The 19,654-nt window shown below is 44.2% G+C and overlaps 1 protein-coding gene across 16 annotated transcripts in view; it reads left to right on the plus strand.

Annotated features, from left to right (window-relative positions):
* The window catches only part of ODF2L (outer dense fiber of sperm tails 2 like), a 367,183-nt gene that overhangs the window by 77,574 nt on the left and 269,955 nt on the right, over window positions 1-19,654 (plus strand). For all 16 annotated transcript variants that reach the window (XM_085602065.1, XM_085602056.1, XM_085602064.1 and 13 more), the window contains exons 5-6: window positions 10,916-10,987; window positions 14,929-15,045. In XM_085602065.1, the coding sequence (XP_085458191.1) occupies window positions 10,916-10,987; window positions 14,929-15,045 (189 nt within the window). The remainder of the gene's footprint in view (window positions 1-10,915; window positions 10,988-14,928; window positions 15,046-19,654) is intronic.

Raw genomic sequence — 19,654 nt, forward strand, 5'->3', positions numbered from 1 at the left:
CAACATGTCACAGGAAAATACTCATCAGAACCATGACCCAACAGGCTCAACTGAAACTTCAGGAACTTCTGCCAAGGCAATAAATGAAGAGGTAGAATTTGTGGAGGTGGCAGTACCATTCAGATTAAGGGATTGGCAACCAAAACAATGCCAAAAAACATTAGAATTGTTTTCACAAATTAAAAAAAAAAAAAGAAAAACAGTTTCAAAGCATGATCCTTTAAAAAACAAACAAACTAAACTGAGCAAGACCCTACCCATAAACACTGTTTAACATGGCCAAGGGTCATTATGCAGCATGACCTGGCAGCACACTGTAGCGAGAACCAGAGACAACCTCTGACGCTTACACGCAAAAGCTGTGTACAGTGAGGGTTGCTGCTAGCTGTTGGTTGTGCAGACTTCCAAGTCAAAGTACTGGCCATGTGGCTATCTCCCGCGGCTCAGGAACCAATCAGACCTCTGGAGTGTTACATCTGGATCCACAAATCCTCTATGATACCTGGGAAATCTACATGAGTGGGACCGGTGTGGCCCAATTTTCCATTAGAAGTGTTGCTTCCTACTCTATAGAATATCTTCAAGCAATTGATCTCCAGCAGATATGGCCTACAGTATGGTTGCAGAAGTGCTAGTGTCCTCTCTGTTCGTCTTACTTTTAAATATCTAAACAATGAACTGCTGTGCGTGGCATACATTAAGATATTTGTGCATCAATGTGATTCCTAAACTGTATTTCCTTCAGTTGCTTCCTCTTGCACAAAGTGCAAATCACATATTTCATTGTCTGTTGTTTTTCACCAGGTGGAGTGTTGAAAACATTCCATTCAATAGATTCTGGCATCAATCTCCTCAGCTTCCAGTTCTTTTTTTTTTTTTTTTTTTCTCTGAATTTTTTTATCCTGATCTTCTTGTCGAGCAGCCATTGGAAAAGCATAAGAAGTTGTGGTCTCCCAAGAAAGAAAGCTACAGCAAAAATTGTACAGTCTCCTTTCTTGCTGAAATGTGTGATGGCAAATAGACAAATGAATTGCTTTAGATACCCAAGAACTACTTCAATATCAAAAAACACATACTCGGGCACCGATCAAGCTTCTCCAACTTTACATATCCTTTGCAAACCAATGGGGGGAAACTGTTATGTTCTGTTTTTTAAGTCGGGCCAAGCGCAGCGCGCAGCGCTGCTCTAGTAGATGACCTTTAGAAATCGGTCTGCACTTTTATTACACTCATGCTTGTGCTGGCATCCACCTTGCGGGAATGAGCAGCGGTGCGCAGGGGCCATCTGTTTTCAATGAGCGTGGCCTCGCACGCTTGTTTACATTCCTCTACTCTCGCTCTCACCCTCGCGGAACAGTGATTCTGCAGTACTTCGGAAAGAGTGGAAAACTAAGAGCCCCTTTGCAAGCTTTTACAGCCAGCTTCCTGTTGATAAAACGGAATTACCATTTCCGGTCTTAGACTTCCTTCAGCGAAGAGAAAGAAACGAAGAAAGTATTCTCCTCTCAGAAAGGCAGGAAGTTCACCACATGTACAATACCAAGCACGCCAAAAGCTGCAGGCAGTCACAGCAGTTTACGTTTCACTTTGACCAAATTTTTTAGTTTTGAAAAAACACTGACATGTTTCTTAACGATGGTCAAATATGTAGTCTCACTTTAAAATTCTAAACGTACAGGGTTTTACACAGTGTTCGAGAAAGACGGAAAAACCACTCGCCCAGCACCTTACAATGCCACCAAGCAGGGAAGACATGAGTCATTGGGCCTGATCGAGTAAGAATCTTAAACTCATGGTGACATCTCCATTCTGCTCAGCAAATTCAAAAATTTCCAGCTTAAGGGCCACCGTACGGAATGTGATATGGATGTTCAATATGCAATTCATAAATCCGTCACAGTTTTAGAAGTGTTTGATGCATCTGTTGCCATGGTTCCGGATTTGCAGTGCAACACTGGGTGATGCATAGAGTGGCTGACAATACACCTGGCAGGAAGGCGCCCGCCTACTCCTGGCTTTATAAATGTGAACCACTCGCACACACCGCTCCCAAGTTTATGAATGAAAGGATTAATTCATACTGCTACTAGTCCCAGAGCACGGTGGATCGCCCCTCTCGAAATAAAATGTTATCTCTAGGTTAAGAGTATTGTTCTTCGGATGAAAACAAGTCACTTTGCGTGCTTTTTACAACCGAGATGCATTTGGCAACTAGATACAAACCTTCTGTATTTTGTAGCAAAAGAAATGTTTGTTGCTTACAGAGAGAATGCTTCAGGCACTCCCTGCCACACCAGAATGCAATCACACCTATCGAACACAACGCAGGCAACAATATCAAACTGAACAAGCATTAGCATAGCCAATAGGTCTCGCCTTTGGGACCTTATAAGTGTTTAGTTATCCAGCACAATATCCTTGGTGCAACAACATCAACTGTTGCATGGCTAAACACTTATAAGGTCCCAAAGGCGAGACATATTGGCTATGCCAATGCTTGTTTGAGATCTGAATCTAGTACCACAAAAGTTGAAGGGCTTAAAGTGCTGAAATTAAAATGTAATTATACAATTCAGACCTTTTTGTATCCTTATCATGCCCAGTTTTCAACTAGTTAGAACAGTAAACTTTCCTATCAAACTCCCCTAAAAAATCTAAGGAATTCACAGTACTCTTTTTTTTTTTTTTTTTTTTTTTGTAGTATTCAGAACACAAGTCCTACCTCCGCAATTTCATGAAAGGCAGGAATTCAAATATAGTACATGAACATGTTTTGATGTTAAAAGTTATGAAAGTAAAAGCAGACAACACATATGTTTTATTTTTTTACATTAGGTACAGAAATCTAAAATGGTGCAAACAAAACTGCAAATTGATAGAAACAATGTCGGTATCTTCAAAAGAAGGCAATATTATATGGAAACTCTAAGGTGCTTTTACTAAAGGGACCCCTCTGTCGTCGTTTAGGATAAGTAGAGGTGGGATTCCAGACACAAGATATTATTGTTGTTTTTGTGATTTATATAAGTAGTAATAGTAATGATGCGCATTGAATGTGCCTTCACTGAAGCATCCTGTCACTTGGAACAATAGAAACAAACAACAATTATTTAACATGAGAGGTCAGATTTAAGTGAACGCTTGAATACCATATAATTTGTCAAGTTCTGGAGTCCCAGCAGCAGAACATTCTAAAGCTTAAGACCTAAAACTGTCACATCGTACAATTTGAAGCATGAGACTTCAAGGACTAGCGAAGAGCTAGAAATTAAAGTTTGAATTAGTCTGTAGGGAGTCACCTAGCATGAGACAATGGCCTGTGCCGTTTAAAAGGTCAGACAGAGGACCTTTAAATTAAGTCTCTGTTTTGGTGACAATGTTGACCCCACACAGAAAGACACTTGATCAAATTTCCAAAGACCCCATGCTTATCTCACTGCCATGTTCCATAGTCACTAGCTTGTAGTGATCTCTTGCTCTGACAACCCGAGATAGAGTTCATTACAGTAGTCTATTTTCATGTCCAGTATACAGGCCCGACCGATTGTCCCTGCTAGTCCATTAAAAGTAAGAGTAAGATTGTTTATAGCATCTCCATTTGGGTAAGGCCTGTTGACTAAACTTTGAGGATTTGCGCACATCTCCGTATCACTTTTTTACAGGCTAAAGCAGCTCCTAGTCAGCGCCACCTTCCTCTAGGGCAAACTTGCCCACAGTCTCACTCACAAAAACGAGGTGCAGTCCCAAAAGTATACAAGGATTGCTGCAGATTGTCATTTTCTTTCCAAGCCTGGCTCACCATCCAAGTGCTGGATATATTTTTAGGAGGCGATACCGATAAGCTTGCTTTACCTTTGCTCCTGCCCCAGCCCGGTACTAGTATCTCCTGATACACCATAAACCCTTAACGCTTACTGGCCTGTTAACCAAAACTGAATGCATCCGCTGCCTCTTTATGAAGCGACAATTCTTGTAATACCAGACTGCATTTTACATCTCACACTACTAACTGTTGAGCTCATTTGGTAGTCCCACTTTCTCTCCTCATAAACAGTACCATAGTGTATTGGTCACTTTACAGCACAGTACCTGACCTTAACATATAGGTAAATATTCTAATTATATTATGCAACACTCTCCTAGTATATATCCTGCCCAACCTGTCTTCCTACAGGCCTAACAGATTGTTCTCGAAGTCCAATGCACATGATTCTATAGTCTCTCTTCAGTAAAACATTAGAATAGACCTGCACTATGAGTGTTAAAAGGCTTGTTTTACTCTTTACTGTGTCTATGAAGAAGAGACCTATTACCAATCCTGTTTCATGTTTGCAGCAATGCGCTTTCTGGTGGATACTTCTACCTGTGGGTTCCTCACCTTTTGAATACCCCCTGCGCCAGCATTCTGTGGAAATTCCCTCCTAGCTTTCTCACGTCGACGAGGACGTCATAATAGCACGGCTCCGATCGCGACTCCATATGACGTCATCGGAGCCATAAGAGGACCTCATCGGCGTGCTGACGTCAGTTCCCTTTTTTCCACGCCGTCGACGCCTAACGGTTATTCTAGGGGCTCTCCATTTTTAATAGTGATTATTTTGTTTCCTCGATAATTTCTAATGGCTACTTCTAGGAAGTCCGGATTTAAGCCCTGCAGGGAGTGTGGCGGTCACGTGTCGATCTCTGACCGCCATGATGATTGCCTTTGGTGCTTGTCTTCGTATCACGACGTCGATGAGTGCTGAAGCTGCAGGAAGATGAATCCAAAGGCCATTAAGGAGCTTGAGGCTAAGCTATGTATAGCCAGAGCCAAAAAGGAGAAGAGGGGTCGAAAACGTGCGAAGTCGTCGTCTTCTCACACTTGGAAGTCAAGAAAACATAAGAAGTCTAAGAAGAGACATGGCTCTCGGCACCGTTCGTCGAAGGTCAGGGCTTCGAGGTCGCCCTCTCCAGCTAAGCGGCTTCGAAGGCAGGACTTTGTATCTCCTTCTCCAACTCAATCTCCACGAGCGACGCCGGTTCCATCTCCGGCTCTGAGGTCGCCGGCATCACAGGGCGCTTCGTTTCCTGAAGGTTCTCCGGCTCCCGGTATGTCTCTGACGCCCAGGGAGTCGTCTCCAGTCTGTGTGGCTTCACCTGTGCAGGCGCTTTCTCCGGCTCCGCAGGCTCCAGTTTAGCCTCAGGTGGTTCCTGTTCAGGAAGGTACGGATCCATATCCTCCTTTCCCTGGATCAGACCCTACGCATTTTCTAAATGCGATGTTTGGCATGTTTGCCAGGGCCTCTACCCATCTGGTGTGCCTTCGTGCCCCGTGGGTCCTTTGGCCTTTAACTTGGATGTACCTCACCACTATGCACAAGCACGCTTTGTGCCATTCTTACCGACGACTCCGGCTTGACATTTCCCGGTGCCGAGGTCTTCCACTCCGGTTCCTCGGACTCTTTCTGCTGTTGAGTCGGCGCCAACTCTGATTCGATTGACGCTGAGATTTGAAGCTGAGGCTCCTCCATCGACACCGTTTATGTCCTCACCGGTGCCGCGGTTGGCGCCGCCGATGCCGATTCTGATATAACGCTCTAGGAGAGAGGTGCAGAGGCTCCTTGAGGAGGAGGCATATGCACGGGAGCAGGAGAAAGGATAGATAGTTGAGTCTGTGGACGAGTTTGAAGGCTTACAGGAGGCCAGTGGATTGGATACTTCTACTGAGTATGATCTCTCATCTCAAAAGGCTGGAGTATTGCAGGACATTGCTCCTTATCATGTGGTAACAAGGAAAGCAGCTGAGTTGCTTGATCTACAGCTTCCTTCAGCGGAGGTAAAATCTAATATCCTGACTGAGGTTCTTAATGCACCTTCTGCAGCCTCTGAACCTCTGCAACCCTATAATGAGGCTTTAACGGACCCTATTTTGGAAGTTTGGCATAAGCCCTTGTCTGCTCCTGCAGTTTCCCGGTCCATTCCAAGAAGGTACAGGCCTGCTCCTGGGGATCCGGCTTTTCTGTCTTCACATCCGTCACCGGAAAGCTTGGTGGTCTAGGCTTCTTGTTCGAAGCAATCTTCTGGTTCTTTCCCTACCATACCCGGTGATAGGGATTCTAAAAAAATGGAGCAAGTGGCAAAGAAGGTATTTTCTTCTGCTTGTATGGCTCTAAAGTCCACTAATGCTACCTGTCTCCTTGGGAGGTATATCCATGCTCTGATGGACTCAGTCAAGCAGCTATCCCCAAAGTTGCCTGAAGAGGATCGGAATAATTTCTTGGAGGCCCTTTCTGATTCTCAAGCTGTGGCCCGTCGGGTGATACAATCGGGTCTTGACACTGCTAACTCCGTGGCTCGTGTGATAGGGTCTTCAGTGACAACTAGAAGACAAGCTTGGCTCAGATCATCCTGATTTTCTTCTAATGTTCAAGCGACTCTGCTGGATTTGCCCTTTTTTGGGTCGAGACTGTTTGTTTCTAAGGCTGACTCTGCCTTACAACGTTTTAAGGATAGCAGAGCGACTGCGAGATCTCTTGGGCCTTCAGACGCAGTCTAGGGGATACGGCTACAAGCGGTATCGTGGTTTTGGAAGGGCTGTTTCCTTTTGTGGCCGCCAACAGATTCAACAGAGCCAGCAGCAGCAGAATGCTTTGTACAAATCGTACAGAGGGAAAAATAAAGGATGTCTTAGGGGAGCAATCCTCCTCCTTCTCAACTTCTCCTCCCACCACCGTTGGTGCTTCAGGAAAGCAGTTCTAGATCCCCAATCTTAGAACATGTTGGTCCGGTTGGGGGTCGTTGGGTTTTAAATCTTGTAGAGAATGGGTACACCCTCCCTTTTTTAGAGTTTCCTCCTCCTAACCCTCCTCGCCAGGCTTGGTGCTCAGAGGACCACTTGCTGCTTTTACAGCAGGAAATTCTTACCTTGTAACAGAAAGGTGCGATAGAGGTGGTTCCGGAGCAGGAAAGGGATCAGGGATGCTACTCCCGGTATTGCCTGATCCCCAAAAAGGATGGTCGATTAAGGCCGATCTTGGACCTCAGGATTTTGAATCTTTACTTCAGACAGGAAAAGTTCAAAATGTTGACGTTGGCTCAGGTTCTTCTTGCTCTGCAACTGGAAGACTGGATGGTATCCATTGATCTGCAGGATGCTTATTTTCATCTTCCCATCCTGAAGTCGCATCGGAAGTATCTCCGGTTCACGGTAGGATCGCAACCCTATCAGTTTGCGGTTCTTCCGTTTGGTCTTACGTCTGCGCCTCAAGTCTTTACAAAGGTGATGGCAGTGGTTGCGGCTCATCTCAGAAGGTCGGGGTACCTGTTTTCCCCTATCTGGTTGACTGGCTGTTGAAAGCAGAGACTCCGGAGTTGGTTTCGCGCCACTTGCAGGTGACAACGCAACTGTTGTTCAAATTGGGTTTCTCGATAAATTTACCCAAATCTCACCTAGTGCCTTCTCAGCGCAGCCAGTTCATAGGAGTAATACTGGACACTTCTGTGTGTCCAGCATACCCGCCTCCGCAGAGGATTCTCGACATACAGGAAATGATTCCTTTATTTCACGATGGAGCGGTTGTTCCAGTCCTGAGGGTTCTACGTCTGCTCGGTCTGTTGACTTCCTGCATACTGTTGGTCAGTCATGCACGCTGGCACATGAGGGCACTCCAGTGGTGCCTCTGCAGGCAGTGGTATCAGCACAACGGATATCTCGGGGAGAAGGTCAGAATCTCCAGAGACGCTGCAGTGGAGCTGACTTGGTGGAGTGTGCAGGGCAACCTGTCTCGAGGAAAGCCCTTTCAGCCTCCTCCGCCGGTGGCCACAGTGATCACGGATGCCTCCACTCTAGGGTGGGGTGCTCATCTGGAGGTCAAAGGTCTTTGGTCTCCAGAGGAAAGGTTGCTTCACATCAACCTTCTGGAATTGCGGGTGATACGTTTGGCGCTAAAGGCTTTCCTTCCTTCCCTTCGCGTTCAGTCAGTTCAGGTCCTGAAAGACAACATTACCGCGATGTGGTACATCAACAAGCAGGGAGGTGTAGGGTCGTATCGTCTCTGCCGAGAGGCTCTGCGGCTCTGGTCCTGGGCTCAGGGCCATCCAATTTGTGTGTTTGCAAATCATCTAGCCGGTGTGCTGAATGTTCGTGCGGACAGTCTCAGTCGGCATTACTCGGCCGATCACGAGTGGCGGCTTCATCCGGAGGTGGTCCATCGCATCTTCCGGATGTGGGGGTCTCCTCAGTTGGACCTGTTTGCCACCCACGAGAACACGCACTACCTGTTGTTCTGCAGTCTCCAGTTTCCGATGCAGGGAGTGCTGGGGGCTGCGTTTTAATTGGATTGGAGCTCGCAACTCCTTTACGCATTTCCTCCCATACTCTTGATTCCTTTGGTTCTGAGGAAGATTCGCCAAGACCGGGCCCAAGTTGTATTGATCGCCCCGGATTGGCCAAGAAGGGTGTGATACACAGATCTACTTCACCTCTCATCGCACCCTCCGCTCCGTCTCTCTCTCAGGGCAGACCTCCTCTCGCAGTCGCAGGGGCAGGTTCTACACCCCCACCTCCAGAGCCTGCACCTTCATGCCTGGAGATTGAACGGGGCAACCTGAGTTCCTTCTCTCTCCCGCCAGATGTGGTGGATGTTATTTTATCATCCAGGCGACACTCCACCTAGTCTGTTTACTCTTCCAGATTGTCTAGATTCGTTAAATGGTGTGGAGAGAGATCCATTGATCCTTTAAAGGCCCACTTGTCGGATGTTGTTCAGTTTTCGCTTTTCTTGGCCCAGCAGGGTTGTGCTGTGGCCACTGTTAAGGGCTATTTGTCGGCTTTTCTATGTTTGCCGGACCAGCCATCTTTATTTAAGTCCCCCATTGTCATGAGGTTTAGTAAGGGCCTTACAAATAAGTTTCCTCCCACTCCTTTCATTATGCCTCAGTGGGATTTGAATCTCGTTCTTACCTTTTTAATGGGTTCTCCATTTGAGCCGCTTCGTAGTTGTCCTTTGAGACTTCTCTCTTTAAAAACTGTTTTCTTGATTGCCATTACCTCGGCTAGGAGAGTAAGTGAGCTTCACGCTCTTACTTCGAAACCTCCATTCTTGACCATTCATGCAGATAAGTTGGTTCTAAGGACCAGGGCTGCTTTCCTTCTCAAGGTGACTACTCCTTTCCATATGGGACCGTCTATTACTTTACCTACCTTCTATTCTCCCCCTCACCCTTCCAAGGAGGAGGAGAGACTTCATCGTTTGGACCCTAAGAGAGCTGTCAGCTTATATTTGAACAGAACAAGAGATCTGAGATTGGACTATCGGCTCTTTGTGGGCTACATTTGATGAATGAAAGGCAGAGTTGTGCACAAGCGGACACTTTCCAGGTGGATCATCTTGTGCATTAAGATCTGCTACGCCTTGGCCAAGAAGGACCCTCCTGAAGGTATCCGTGCTCATTCTACCAGAGCCAAGTCTTCTTCTGCTTTGGCTAGAGGTGTTCCTGTTATTGATATTTGTAAAGCAGCAACTTGAGCCTCCCTCCATACTTTTGCAAAGCATTATTGCTTGGGTTCGGAGGTTAGGAGGGGTGGTCATTTTGCCTGTTCTGTTGTGCAAGATTTTGTGGTCTATTCAGGTGGACACACTCCTCCGGGAGAGGTACGGCATTGGAATTCTATTCAAAAGGTGAGGAATCCACAGGCAGAAGTATCCATCAGAAGAACAAGTTACTTACCTTCAGCAACGCTTTCTCTAGTGCATACAGTATCTGCCTGTGCATTCATCACGGTCCCACCCACCTCCCCGTTGTCCTCCTGTTTCTACCAAAAAATGCTTTAACTGTTTGACATGATTGTTTTTAATATGTCTTAATCATGCTGATGTTTTAATAGTGAGAAATGCTTTGTCTGTTGCTATTTCTCTATGCCTTTATTGGTTATGCATTTATATATATATATATATATATATATATATATATATATATATATATATATATATATATATATATATATATATATATATATATATATATATATATATATATATATAATATAATACTATGTATACATGTGGATATGTGTCGGTCCGCCCGTCTGCCTCGGTGGCACGGAAAAAATGGGTGGAACTGACGTCAGCACGCCGACTAGGTCCTCTTATGGCTCCGATGACGTCCTACGAAGTCGCGAGCGGAGCCATGCAATTATGACGTCCTCGTCGACGTGGGAGAGCTAGGAAAGAATTTCCACGGAATGCTGGCGCAGGGGGTATTCGGAATGCTGGCGCAGGGGATATTCAAAAGGCGAGGAATCCACAGGCAGATACTGTATCCACAAGAAAAGGGGTTACCGAAGGTAAGTAACTTGTTCGTTTAACACATGTAGATCTAAACCATTTTGTCCATTAACTTTTTTCTTGATACTATGTTGTTGTGACTTTTAGTTCTCGAAGAACGTTCTAGTCTTGAGAAAGCCCATTCCTGCGCACCATATTGGGTGAAACGCATGTTAGTTGAGCACCAAAATTCTTCCATGCAACACTGCTGTAAACTCAAACCAAAACAAATTTTGGACAGCGGGATTAATGAAAAAAAGAATAAAATGTTTTTCGAAATATGTTGCACTATACTGTTATTTGTTCTAGAAAATTACTTGGTATTTTATCTTTTTCACTTTGTGTACAATATGGCCCTACAAAAATTAGAAAAGTGGCTTTTAAAAGGTATGCTCCAAATGTCTGGTAGCTGAAATGCTGTCGAATGTTGTGCTATTGTGTTTGCCTTCATATCATTGTCCTAATAATGTTCTGTTATTTTGCATATTTGTTATATCTAAAATGCTTCTTTGTGCAAATGTAATAGGTTTTCCTTAACTCAAATTGAACCTTGTGTTTTAATAGCGCAATGCAATGTTTCTTTCTGTAATCTTTCCTTTATTTACGTTTAGAAACTAAAGAATGCATTGAAAGAACAGGAGAACAAAATTCAAGAGGTTTTCCTTCTTCTCCAAAAAGAAAAGGTACATTGTAGCTTGCTCAACTAAAACACTATGTTGAGGTTTTATTTAGAAACGCGACCGTCTGTGCTACCATTTTCAGAAATCTATTTGTTTAAAAATATTTTGTTGACTTTGAGTGTAAAACCTTTAAGTTTAATTCTGTGCGTAGCTGTTCACAGTAGAACACAGCGAATTAACTACGCCTAAAATTGGAATGTCTACTCTTATGACGTTTGCCCTGTTCTTACCTGTTAGGTGTTTTGGTTTTTATTATTTCGTTTTCTGACACTTCTTGTAATATTTATTTTTCTTTCTAAAATATAACTTCTACTGTATTTAATGAAAAAATAGCTGCCGGTAATTTGCAGAACAAAATGGATCTTTTTGCTAATCTGACTTAAATGAAAAACAGGACGATGTAAGCAGCATATTTTGGCCCTTTGCCAGAAAAATATAAGCCCTAGGTAAAACTTTGATCACCACTTTATTTGAAGAAACTATAAGAAAATGTACCCTGTTGCTATTCATTAAATGTGTTGTTATTTCAGTGAGACTCAAGATTTAAAAAGGTACTTTGGCCGTATGGTTTTAAGTAATTGGGAACTGAATGTATGAACGGAGCAAATGGCTAAAACTGCTACAGACTTCGAATCACAAGCATTTGCAGAAAGCTGTACGTTCCATCATGTTTGCTAATGACCTCCACTCCCTAGAAACCTGCAAACTACACAGAAATGCGTGACTAGGGGCCTTAAAATGATCCAACAGAGGCCATGGGGAGGTAAAATAAATGCAGTGCTCTTGGAAGAGCAGTAAAAGGAAGAAAAGACAAGACTGCGTGATGAGAATTTGAATATGAGAGCATATTTTTTTAGCACCGGACATGCTGCACAAAGCAAAAACTGTCTATTAATGCACAGGAAGGAAGTGCGACAGGCGAAGTACCAAATCTTTTTGTAAAAAAGCTCACACTCTTGCTGTTGACACCTCAAGCCCAGATTTCCAGAAATGACCAACAGTAATCACACAGAGATCACAAATACCAGCAACTCACCAGTTTAGGAAACTAACAGGCTAAAAGATGTTTCTGCAAGAATAGCATCTTCATATTCCCAATGCCATTGGTAAGTAGTTTCCTGAATTGGACAATGTCAGCACAGCATCCTCCGCATACAGTAGTGACACCATGGAAGCTGAAGGTAGATGGGGGAATATATCAGCTTTTTGTCTTAGTTCGCATTGTTGGCAGAAAAACATCCTGCTTGACGTTTTGCCCCTATAAAATAATAGACCATTCTTGGAACATCCAAATGGTAACCCAAAATCAAGCTTTATTGTAAAATTGAAAAAACAAAATGAGAGTACAGGAAATACGCTATGGCATCATTTGTCCTTTAAGAAGAAAAGTAGAACTGATTTATTAGATCACCGCGAAGGACTCTGAGAGCCACAAACCACCTCTCTGGTGTGGCATTGAGGACAAAAAAAACACCTGGCTTTTCACAATCCATTTCACTAAAGTATTTTTAGTTCAAGCAGTCCCTAATTTTGTGCTTTATTAGCTTTGCCAAGTTTGTACTGTTTTGCATTGCTTTGTGTATTGCAATTGATTTTGCGAGCTGTTAGTACTTTGTGTATGAGCACCTAATATTCATGTTTGCTAAGGGGCTGTATTTGTCAGAGCATGGGTTGGGGGAGGCTATATGTAAAGACAGGAGGGTTAGCAGCTTTTGCTGAGCATTGGATTGCATCAGCAAGACGGTAGAATGTGCTTGCTTGAAGGAAGTGAGCTCTGCCTCCTCCTCAAAGTGAGGCGAGGGATTTGATTTACTTAAGGAGGGGCAGGCTATTTGGCAGATTCTTTGGATCTCCAGGAGTTAAGGACAGACAGAGCTGAGGAAAGTGGGAATCGACAGAGGAAGGGAATGGCAAGGTATGTTAAGGATTAAGGAAGGATTTAAGGTTTCGAGGGGGAATTTTCTATTGAGATCATAGCTCTGTTTGTTTTGATTAGATAGTTTGAACAGGGCAGCATCTCTGGTCCAAACCACTTTGCAACAAATCAGGGTCAAGTAATCACGCTTAGCTGTTCATCTTTCACCTTTTAAGATTGACTGGATGTCCTTTGCTGAGGATTCAAATTGTTTAGAATGCTACATAATGGTTTGCATTATGGATTCAATGATCCTTTACCAAATTAACGTGGCCACTGAGTGGTAAAAAGGTGAATTAGTCCTGGTGTTAGTGGGGAGGAAGGAGTGGTAGGATATCATCTGCATCTGGCAATATATTGTTTTTGACTTGGGGCCTGATTTAGATCTCAGCGGATGGGTTACGTTTATATTTCAGCGGACAGGATATCTGTCACTATTGTGAGATCTAAAGATCTGTCCGCTGAGATCTAAATCGGGCCCTTGGTCTTAAAATGGTAAGTATGTGTGCCTGTGCAACGGAGAGCTCATTGGGCTACCAGTTATGATGAGTAACAGTCCAGTGCAGCACACATTAAGGAGGAGCCCACGAAATATATTTCTAAACTATCACAGATTAAGGTTTTGCATTCCTTATATTAAATTATATTAAACCCCCAATGAACTATGTGATCCTATCATTCTGTGAGGTACTGAGATGGCAGGCATGGGGAAGGGTTCTTGCACACTGAGGTTCTAAAGGGGAATCAGTTATATTGATAACAGAGTCCCAAATGAGCAGTTACCATCCTCTCCTGCAGTTTGGTTATTGGATGAGCTGCCTTTGGTTAGCAAAGATGTAAGGACATCTAAATTGCAGCGGTAATATCCAGATGGATATATATATATTGGGCAAATCGTGCACACCAATCTACTGGGGCTAGCTGAGAGACCTCAAGGTTTGTAATGAAAGTGAACACTCTAAGAATTATTGTTGGTGCAGAAAAACAGAAAGATGCACTCACTGACTACGTATTATTTCATATCGGATTTATGTCTACTTGTGTATACACGTTAAGGGTCTCCACTGGAAATTGCCATTTATCATCAGTATAGACTGCACAGAAGAGTGCAGTTGTTGCATGTATATGCATGTTCTGGATGGCGTTTAAATAACCTTCTAAATGTGTTTTTAATCCAACTTCTTGGGCATTCCAGAAATGGAAAATATACAACATTTCTTGTTTCTTTGAAAAACACATTTCTGGTAATTATTCCATATTTTAACAGATTACTTTGATTAATAATGCTACTAAATACATGGTGTTCTTTTTGTCGGGTTTAGTGCCTTAGTGGACTAATGCATCCACAGAGGGGCCTGTATTTGACCTCCTGGTCGCAGGTTCAAATCCTGGTTGGTCCACTTATCCTTCTGAGGTTGATTAAATGAGTACCATTGATTTGAGTGATGATAACATCCATTATTCAGCAACAAGATACTCTTTTGGGTGAATGTGCGTTTTACAAATACGCGTTGTGTTATGTCACGCCCTGTTATTTCATCAAACCGCATGTTTTGCATCATTTGAAATATATTATCTGCATAATCTCTGAAAATACTTTACATAATGTACTGTTCTTGTCTTTAAGTAGTTGATAATTTGCTGTAATACACCTTGGTATTGTGACCAATGTCATAATAAGTTGCAAAATATTGCCACAAGGGTACTATTGTCTTTTTGTTTAGGAAGAACACACACCTAGAATTTACTAGATTCACTGCATCTATGGTGATGGCAGTGGACTACAGACACATAGAGTATCAACTTTGGAACTTAAAAAAAAGAAAAGTTATTTTCAGAGATTTTTTAATGTTATAATTAAAATCTTATTTTATAAAAGCCCATTGCTTACCTATTTTTAAAATTGGCATGAAACTGGTTACTGAAAAGAAGGTAAACTAATTGGTGAATTAGTAACTTTATCAATCCGTTACTTTCATGGTATGCATGTAGTAGGGTATAACCATTTATTTTGTTGTAAAATTTGTAGGATCGAATCGCAAGTGCAAATCGACTTGCTGAGTCCTTAGAAGTAACTCAATCACATCTCCAAAGTCATATCCAAAAAAAGGAGGCAGAGAATGAAGTCATGAAGGAAAAGATAAAGGTACTTATTACATTTTCATTCTGTTAGAAACCGAAGGTTTTCCCATGAGTTTGCCATTTACACTTCAAGAATGCTTACAATTATCAAGGCAATAAAGGTAAATTAAAAGGGCAATATATTTATAAGGCATTGCTGAATACTCCTACTTGCTCACCAAGTGACTGGAAAATGTCAAGGACACTTTAAGAAGTAACATTGGTTTCTGCTGAATTTGTCTAACTCCTCCCCATACTGACTTGGTGGGGCTTTCTTAGGGAACTCGCCTATGCAGCTTGATACCCAAGACAACACCTTCCTCTTGTGTTACCTCTTTTCACAAGGAAGTGCTTCTCTCAAACTGATCCAAATGACGGCTGTTGTTTTAGCTCATTGTCTGGTAATTCAAAGTGTTTTCTACTCCTTTAAGCACCGTGACAGTCCTCCATCCATACAGTGATAGTGCATCTTAAACCAGACACCTAAAAAAAGTTTTATGCATGCATTTCCTAGGTAAGCACAGAAGTAGCCAACTTAATTATCTCGAACCTCTTATTAATTATGAAGAAAACTTGATAGCATGAAGCTTAACACTGAAAACATTTAGCATCATACTAATGCTATCTTCCTCACTAATGTATGCTTAACTACTAATCTACCATACATCAGTCCTGGACATTAATTTATGAACTTAACTATATGAACTTCTAGCCGCTGAAGTGATTTTTGCCTCAACTTAGCTAATCCTTGCTGAGTTTTAAAAGAGCAGCTTAATTGAAATGGTGCGCTTGATTTCTGCTCAGCTCTTGGTCTTTCCCAGATTGTCACCACATACCCATTAGTGATTCAGACATTTGGAAGGTGTTTTTGTTTGAAGAAGTCTTGAAATATTTGGTGTACCAGGACAAAGACTGCCGAAGTGGTGGAGTATTCCCGAAGCCAGAAAGAAAACCCAGGGCCCAGACTGGATGCAACACCCACCGCCACCATTCCTAAACCTGTCATGGAGGTGTTGTGTAGCTCCTAAAAATGCATAGGATCTCTGTGTTTGTTGGACAACATAAACTGAGGGCTTGGTGTCTAGACTGATTCCGGACATCCTAAAAGGATATGTCAGCCTATAGACCAGCTAAATCACACTGCCACCATAAGCCCCCTAACATTACCAAGGAGCGAATAGTTTCTGGCAACCATCAAACATGACAACCCTCGACCCTTCAGGGATCGAGGAAACAGTAAAGTACTTTTTGCTCACTCAATCGTGCTCACTTAGGGGCTGATTACGATGGCGAAAGGACTCCAGTCCGTCCTCCATTGTCTCGAAGAGTAGGACTGCCCGCCTACAAAGTAGCAATCCCGCAGGGCGGCGGATGCTGCTGGCTTCAGCACCTGCTGCAAAGTAAAAAAGGCACTGTTTACATTCCCCTGCACTACGTGGCAGGCACCATGTGTTGCCTGCCACATTGTGCAGGGAAATGACCATAGGTGCGCCCAGCCCCCAAATGAAAGTGCCCGGGGGTGAAGGGGGGGGCCTGCTATGGACCCCCAATGTCCATCCTGCCAGCCTTTCCATGGCGGTTGAAGCGCCATGAAAAGGCTGATTGGGATGGACCATCGTAATCCCAACTGCGGTTTCTGGGAGGTACCACTGCCATTTATGGGATTGGGAGGCCTACGCAGCACCGGCGGGCTCAAGGAGCCCATCGGAAGTGTGGCGGTCAGAGATTCCAACCACCATGGTACCTCCCGCCTTTATAATATGGATGGTGGAAAATGGCCTCACGATGGCGGTAAACTTGCCACCGACAGCCTTTTAGTGGCGGGGTACCGCCATCAGCCCCTTAGTGTCCTAGAGATACTCAGAATAAACGTTGGGGTCTTTTTCAATAAGCATTTATTGAACCAGCCCCACTCTCGTATAAAACATGTTTCCTGTGACAATCATTAGACAGAAGCAAATTTAAAAGATTACAAGCTCCAGCAGAGTAAACAGAAGGTCGAATTCTACCATGGTGCTAAAACAGTGAATATATGCAGGCATATTAACATGACAGTAATCAAGCGCACTCCTACAATACGGACCCTACCTAAGTGTACCTAGCATGTATGAGTGTAAAGCCAAGAATCCCCTAGGAAAGAACCAACCTGATGGAAGAGAATGAAGGACCCCGTCTTGGTCAGGAAGTGGAAACCCTTGAAGGGATGTCAGACCGCTGCTTGTTGCTGCTTCAGTCTGCAGGGACCTCAGTGCCTTGTGTCAGAGTGGAAGTGTGATTTCTAGTTACCTAGTGAATGTGCTGTTCTTTTATACCTCAAAGATAGCCTCTGGTTCCTACCAGTGGAGGAGTGTGGCTCAATGGTTAGAGCGGCAGACCCTGAAGCAGAGTTCTGGCCAGGGACCAGGGTTCGATTCCTGCCTCGGCGGAGCTCGGGCTCAATTTCCCCGGACCTGTCTATTCTCGCCTCGGTGCCTATTCTAATCACGGGCCCCACGCTGCAACTCTGGGCAATAGCTTGCTTAGCCTCCACACCGGCCCCAACAGCGCTAAGGATGCGTGGCTTCACCCTGGGGGTGCCCAGGAGTGGACACTTCACAGGGAAAGCCAGGAGGGGTTCCACAGCGGTATGAGTATCAGCGCCAGGAAACCGCAAAGGCGACGCCACAAGGTGTCCGTCTGGTGACAGTGCGCTCTATAAGTACCTTGACATTTACATTTACATTTACCACAATCAATATGTTGTGAGGATAACTATGTAAATAAGCTTAAATCAATAATTGAAATCATGCAAAGTAGCTCTGTCGCCCTAGGATGAAGATAGCGATGACTTTTGTACAGTGTATGTTAATCCTGTTATGTACGTCACATTCAGGGGATTTTACTAAGAATCCTCATGCATAATAAATGAGGCTAGTTTCATGGAAACCAATCAATATTTATTGAGCACAGAACTGGGTAAAAGGTCGGTGCTAGAACCGTTATGCAGAGCAAGGTAGGACAAATGTAGATAAAAAGTCGCTTTGCTACTTAGGCCTAGTTTGGGTAACATAACACAAACTCCTCATCCGAAGGTTGACAGGGTCAACTAATGCTAAAATAAGCCTACTAAAAAAGCATAAAAACACCAGTGTCTAAAAATATCTAAAAACATGTTATATGTAAAAAGGATGCTATTAAAATTCAAAAGCTCTAAAAGTCCACTAAAGAGTCATTATATGATTAGACTGACTGAGCACATCGAAAGACTTGCGAGCAGAAGAAAAAAGAAAATTATTTTTCTTATTCCAGTTTGGTTTTGTTATGTACAAAGGGAGAATTGTTCTCATCACACAGAGAGCCAAATGTTTGTGTCCTGTGTCGGAGACGCGACATCACTGTCTGTCTCATACGCAGACGATGGTCCCTGTGGTACATCTTGTTTCTGATGGATACAACTGCCAGTGGATTCCTCACCTTGTGAATATCCCCTGCGCCAGCAACATTCGGAAACTTTTGTAGCAGTCCACGCCGATGAGGTTGAAGACGGCGTCACAGAGACACTGCTCCGCTCGCGACTCCGCTGACGTCACCGGCTCCATAAGAAGACCTCGTCGGCGTGATGAAGTAGGTTCCCTTTTTCCCCACCGTCGACGCCAACAGATTTCGGGAATCTCTCTCTGTAGCTATACTGGTTACTTTGTTTTCTGCTGGTTTCTCTTTGTCTTCTTCTGCAGAATGTCGACTAAGAAGTCAGGTTTTAAACCCTGTCGTGAAAGTGGGAAACACATGTCCATAACTGATCCGCATGACGACTGCGTGTGGTGCCAGTCGTCGGACCATGATGTCGAGGGATGTTCTTGCTGCCGCAAGATGAGTTCCAAGGCCCTCAAGGAGAGGGAAGCAAAGCTCTTCATCGCGAATATGAAGAAAGAAAAAAGAGGCCGGAGAAAGTCGAGGTCGGCGTCGAAGTCGACTTCGGGCATGCTTCCAAAACCAGGAAGCACAAGAAGAAGAGGAGACATTTATCTCGACGTCACTCGGATAGGGATGCGGCTCCGAGATCGGCGTCGCCCTCCCGAGGCCGTAAGGACTTTGTCTCCTTCGCCCATTCCGGATTCGCCTTCTGGCCTGTTGTCACCTGGGGCTTCACCGGAACATTCTCCGGCACCGGCTTCATCTCCGGCTCCGGCTCCGGCGTCGTTCCCGGTTCCGTGTGAGGAGCCTCCGGCCCCGAGTGAACCTTCGACTCCGCTGAATCCACCGTTGGCGCCGGTCGGCCTGAGTCTGGTGATGCCTGAGCAATATCCTGCCTTTCCAGGACCAGGTCAGGACCCTACGCATTACCTTAATGCGATGAATGGAGTATTCTTCAGAGCCATGTACCCCTCTGGTGCACCTTCGGGTCCTATGGGTCCTATGGCCTTCAGTTTGGGAGTTCCCCAAGGCTTCGCTTTATGCCATTTTTTCCGGCGACGCCGTCTTGGCATCTACCGGCGCCGAGGACGTCGAAGCCGCTCCCTTCTTCTCCTGCGCCGACTCGACCCTGTTCGACGTCGGCTGTCCCTTTGGAGCCATGTTCGACACCAGCTCCGGCGCCCTCGGATTCGGTAACGGCGCCGCCGACTCCGGTTGAAAGAATCTGGTCTAGGAGAGAG

Source organism: Triturus cristatus, chromosome 4_2, assembly GCF_964204655.1.
Source record: "Triturus cristatus chromosome 4_2, aTriCri1.1, whole genome shotgun sequence".
NCBI classification, from domain to species: Eukaryota; Metazoa; Chordata; class Amphibia; order Caudata; family Salamandridae; genus Triturus; species Triturus cristatus.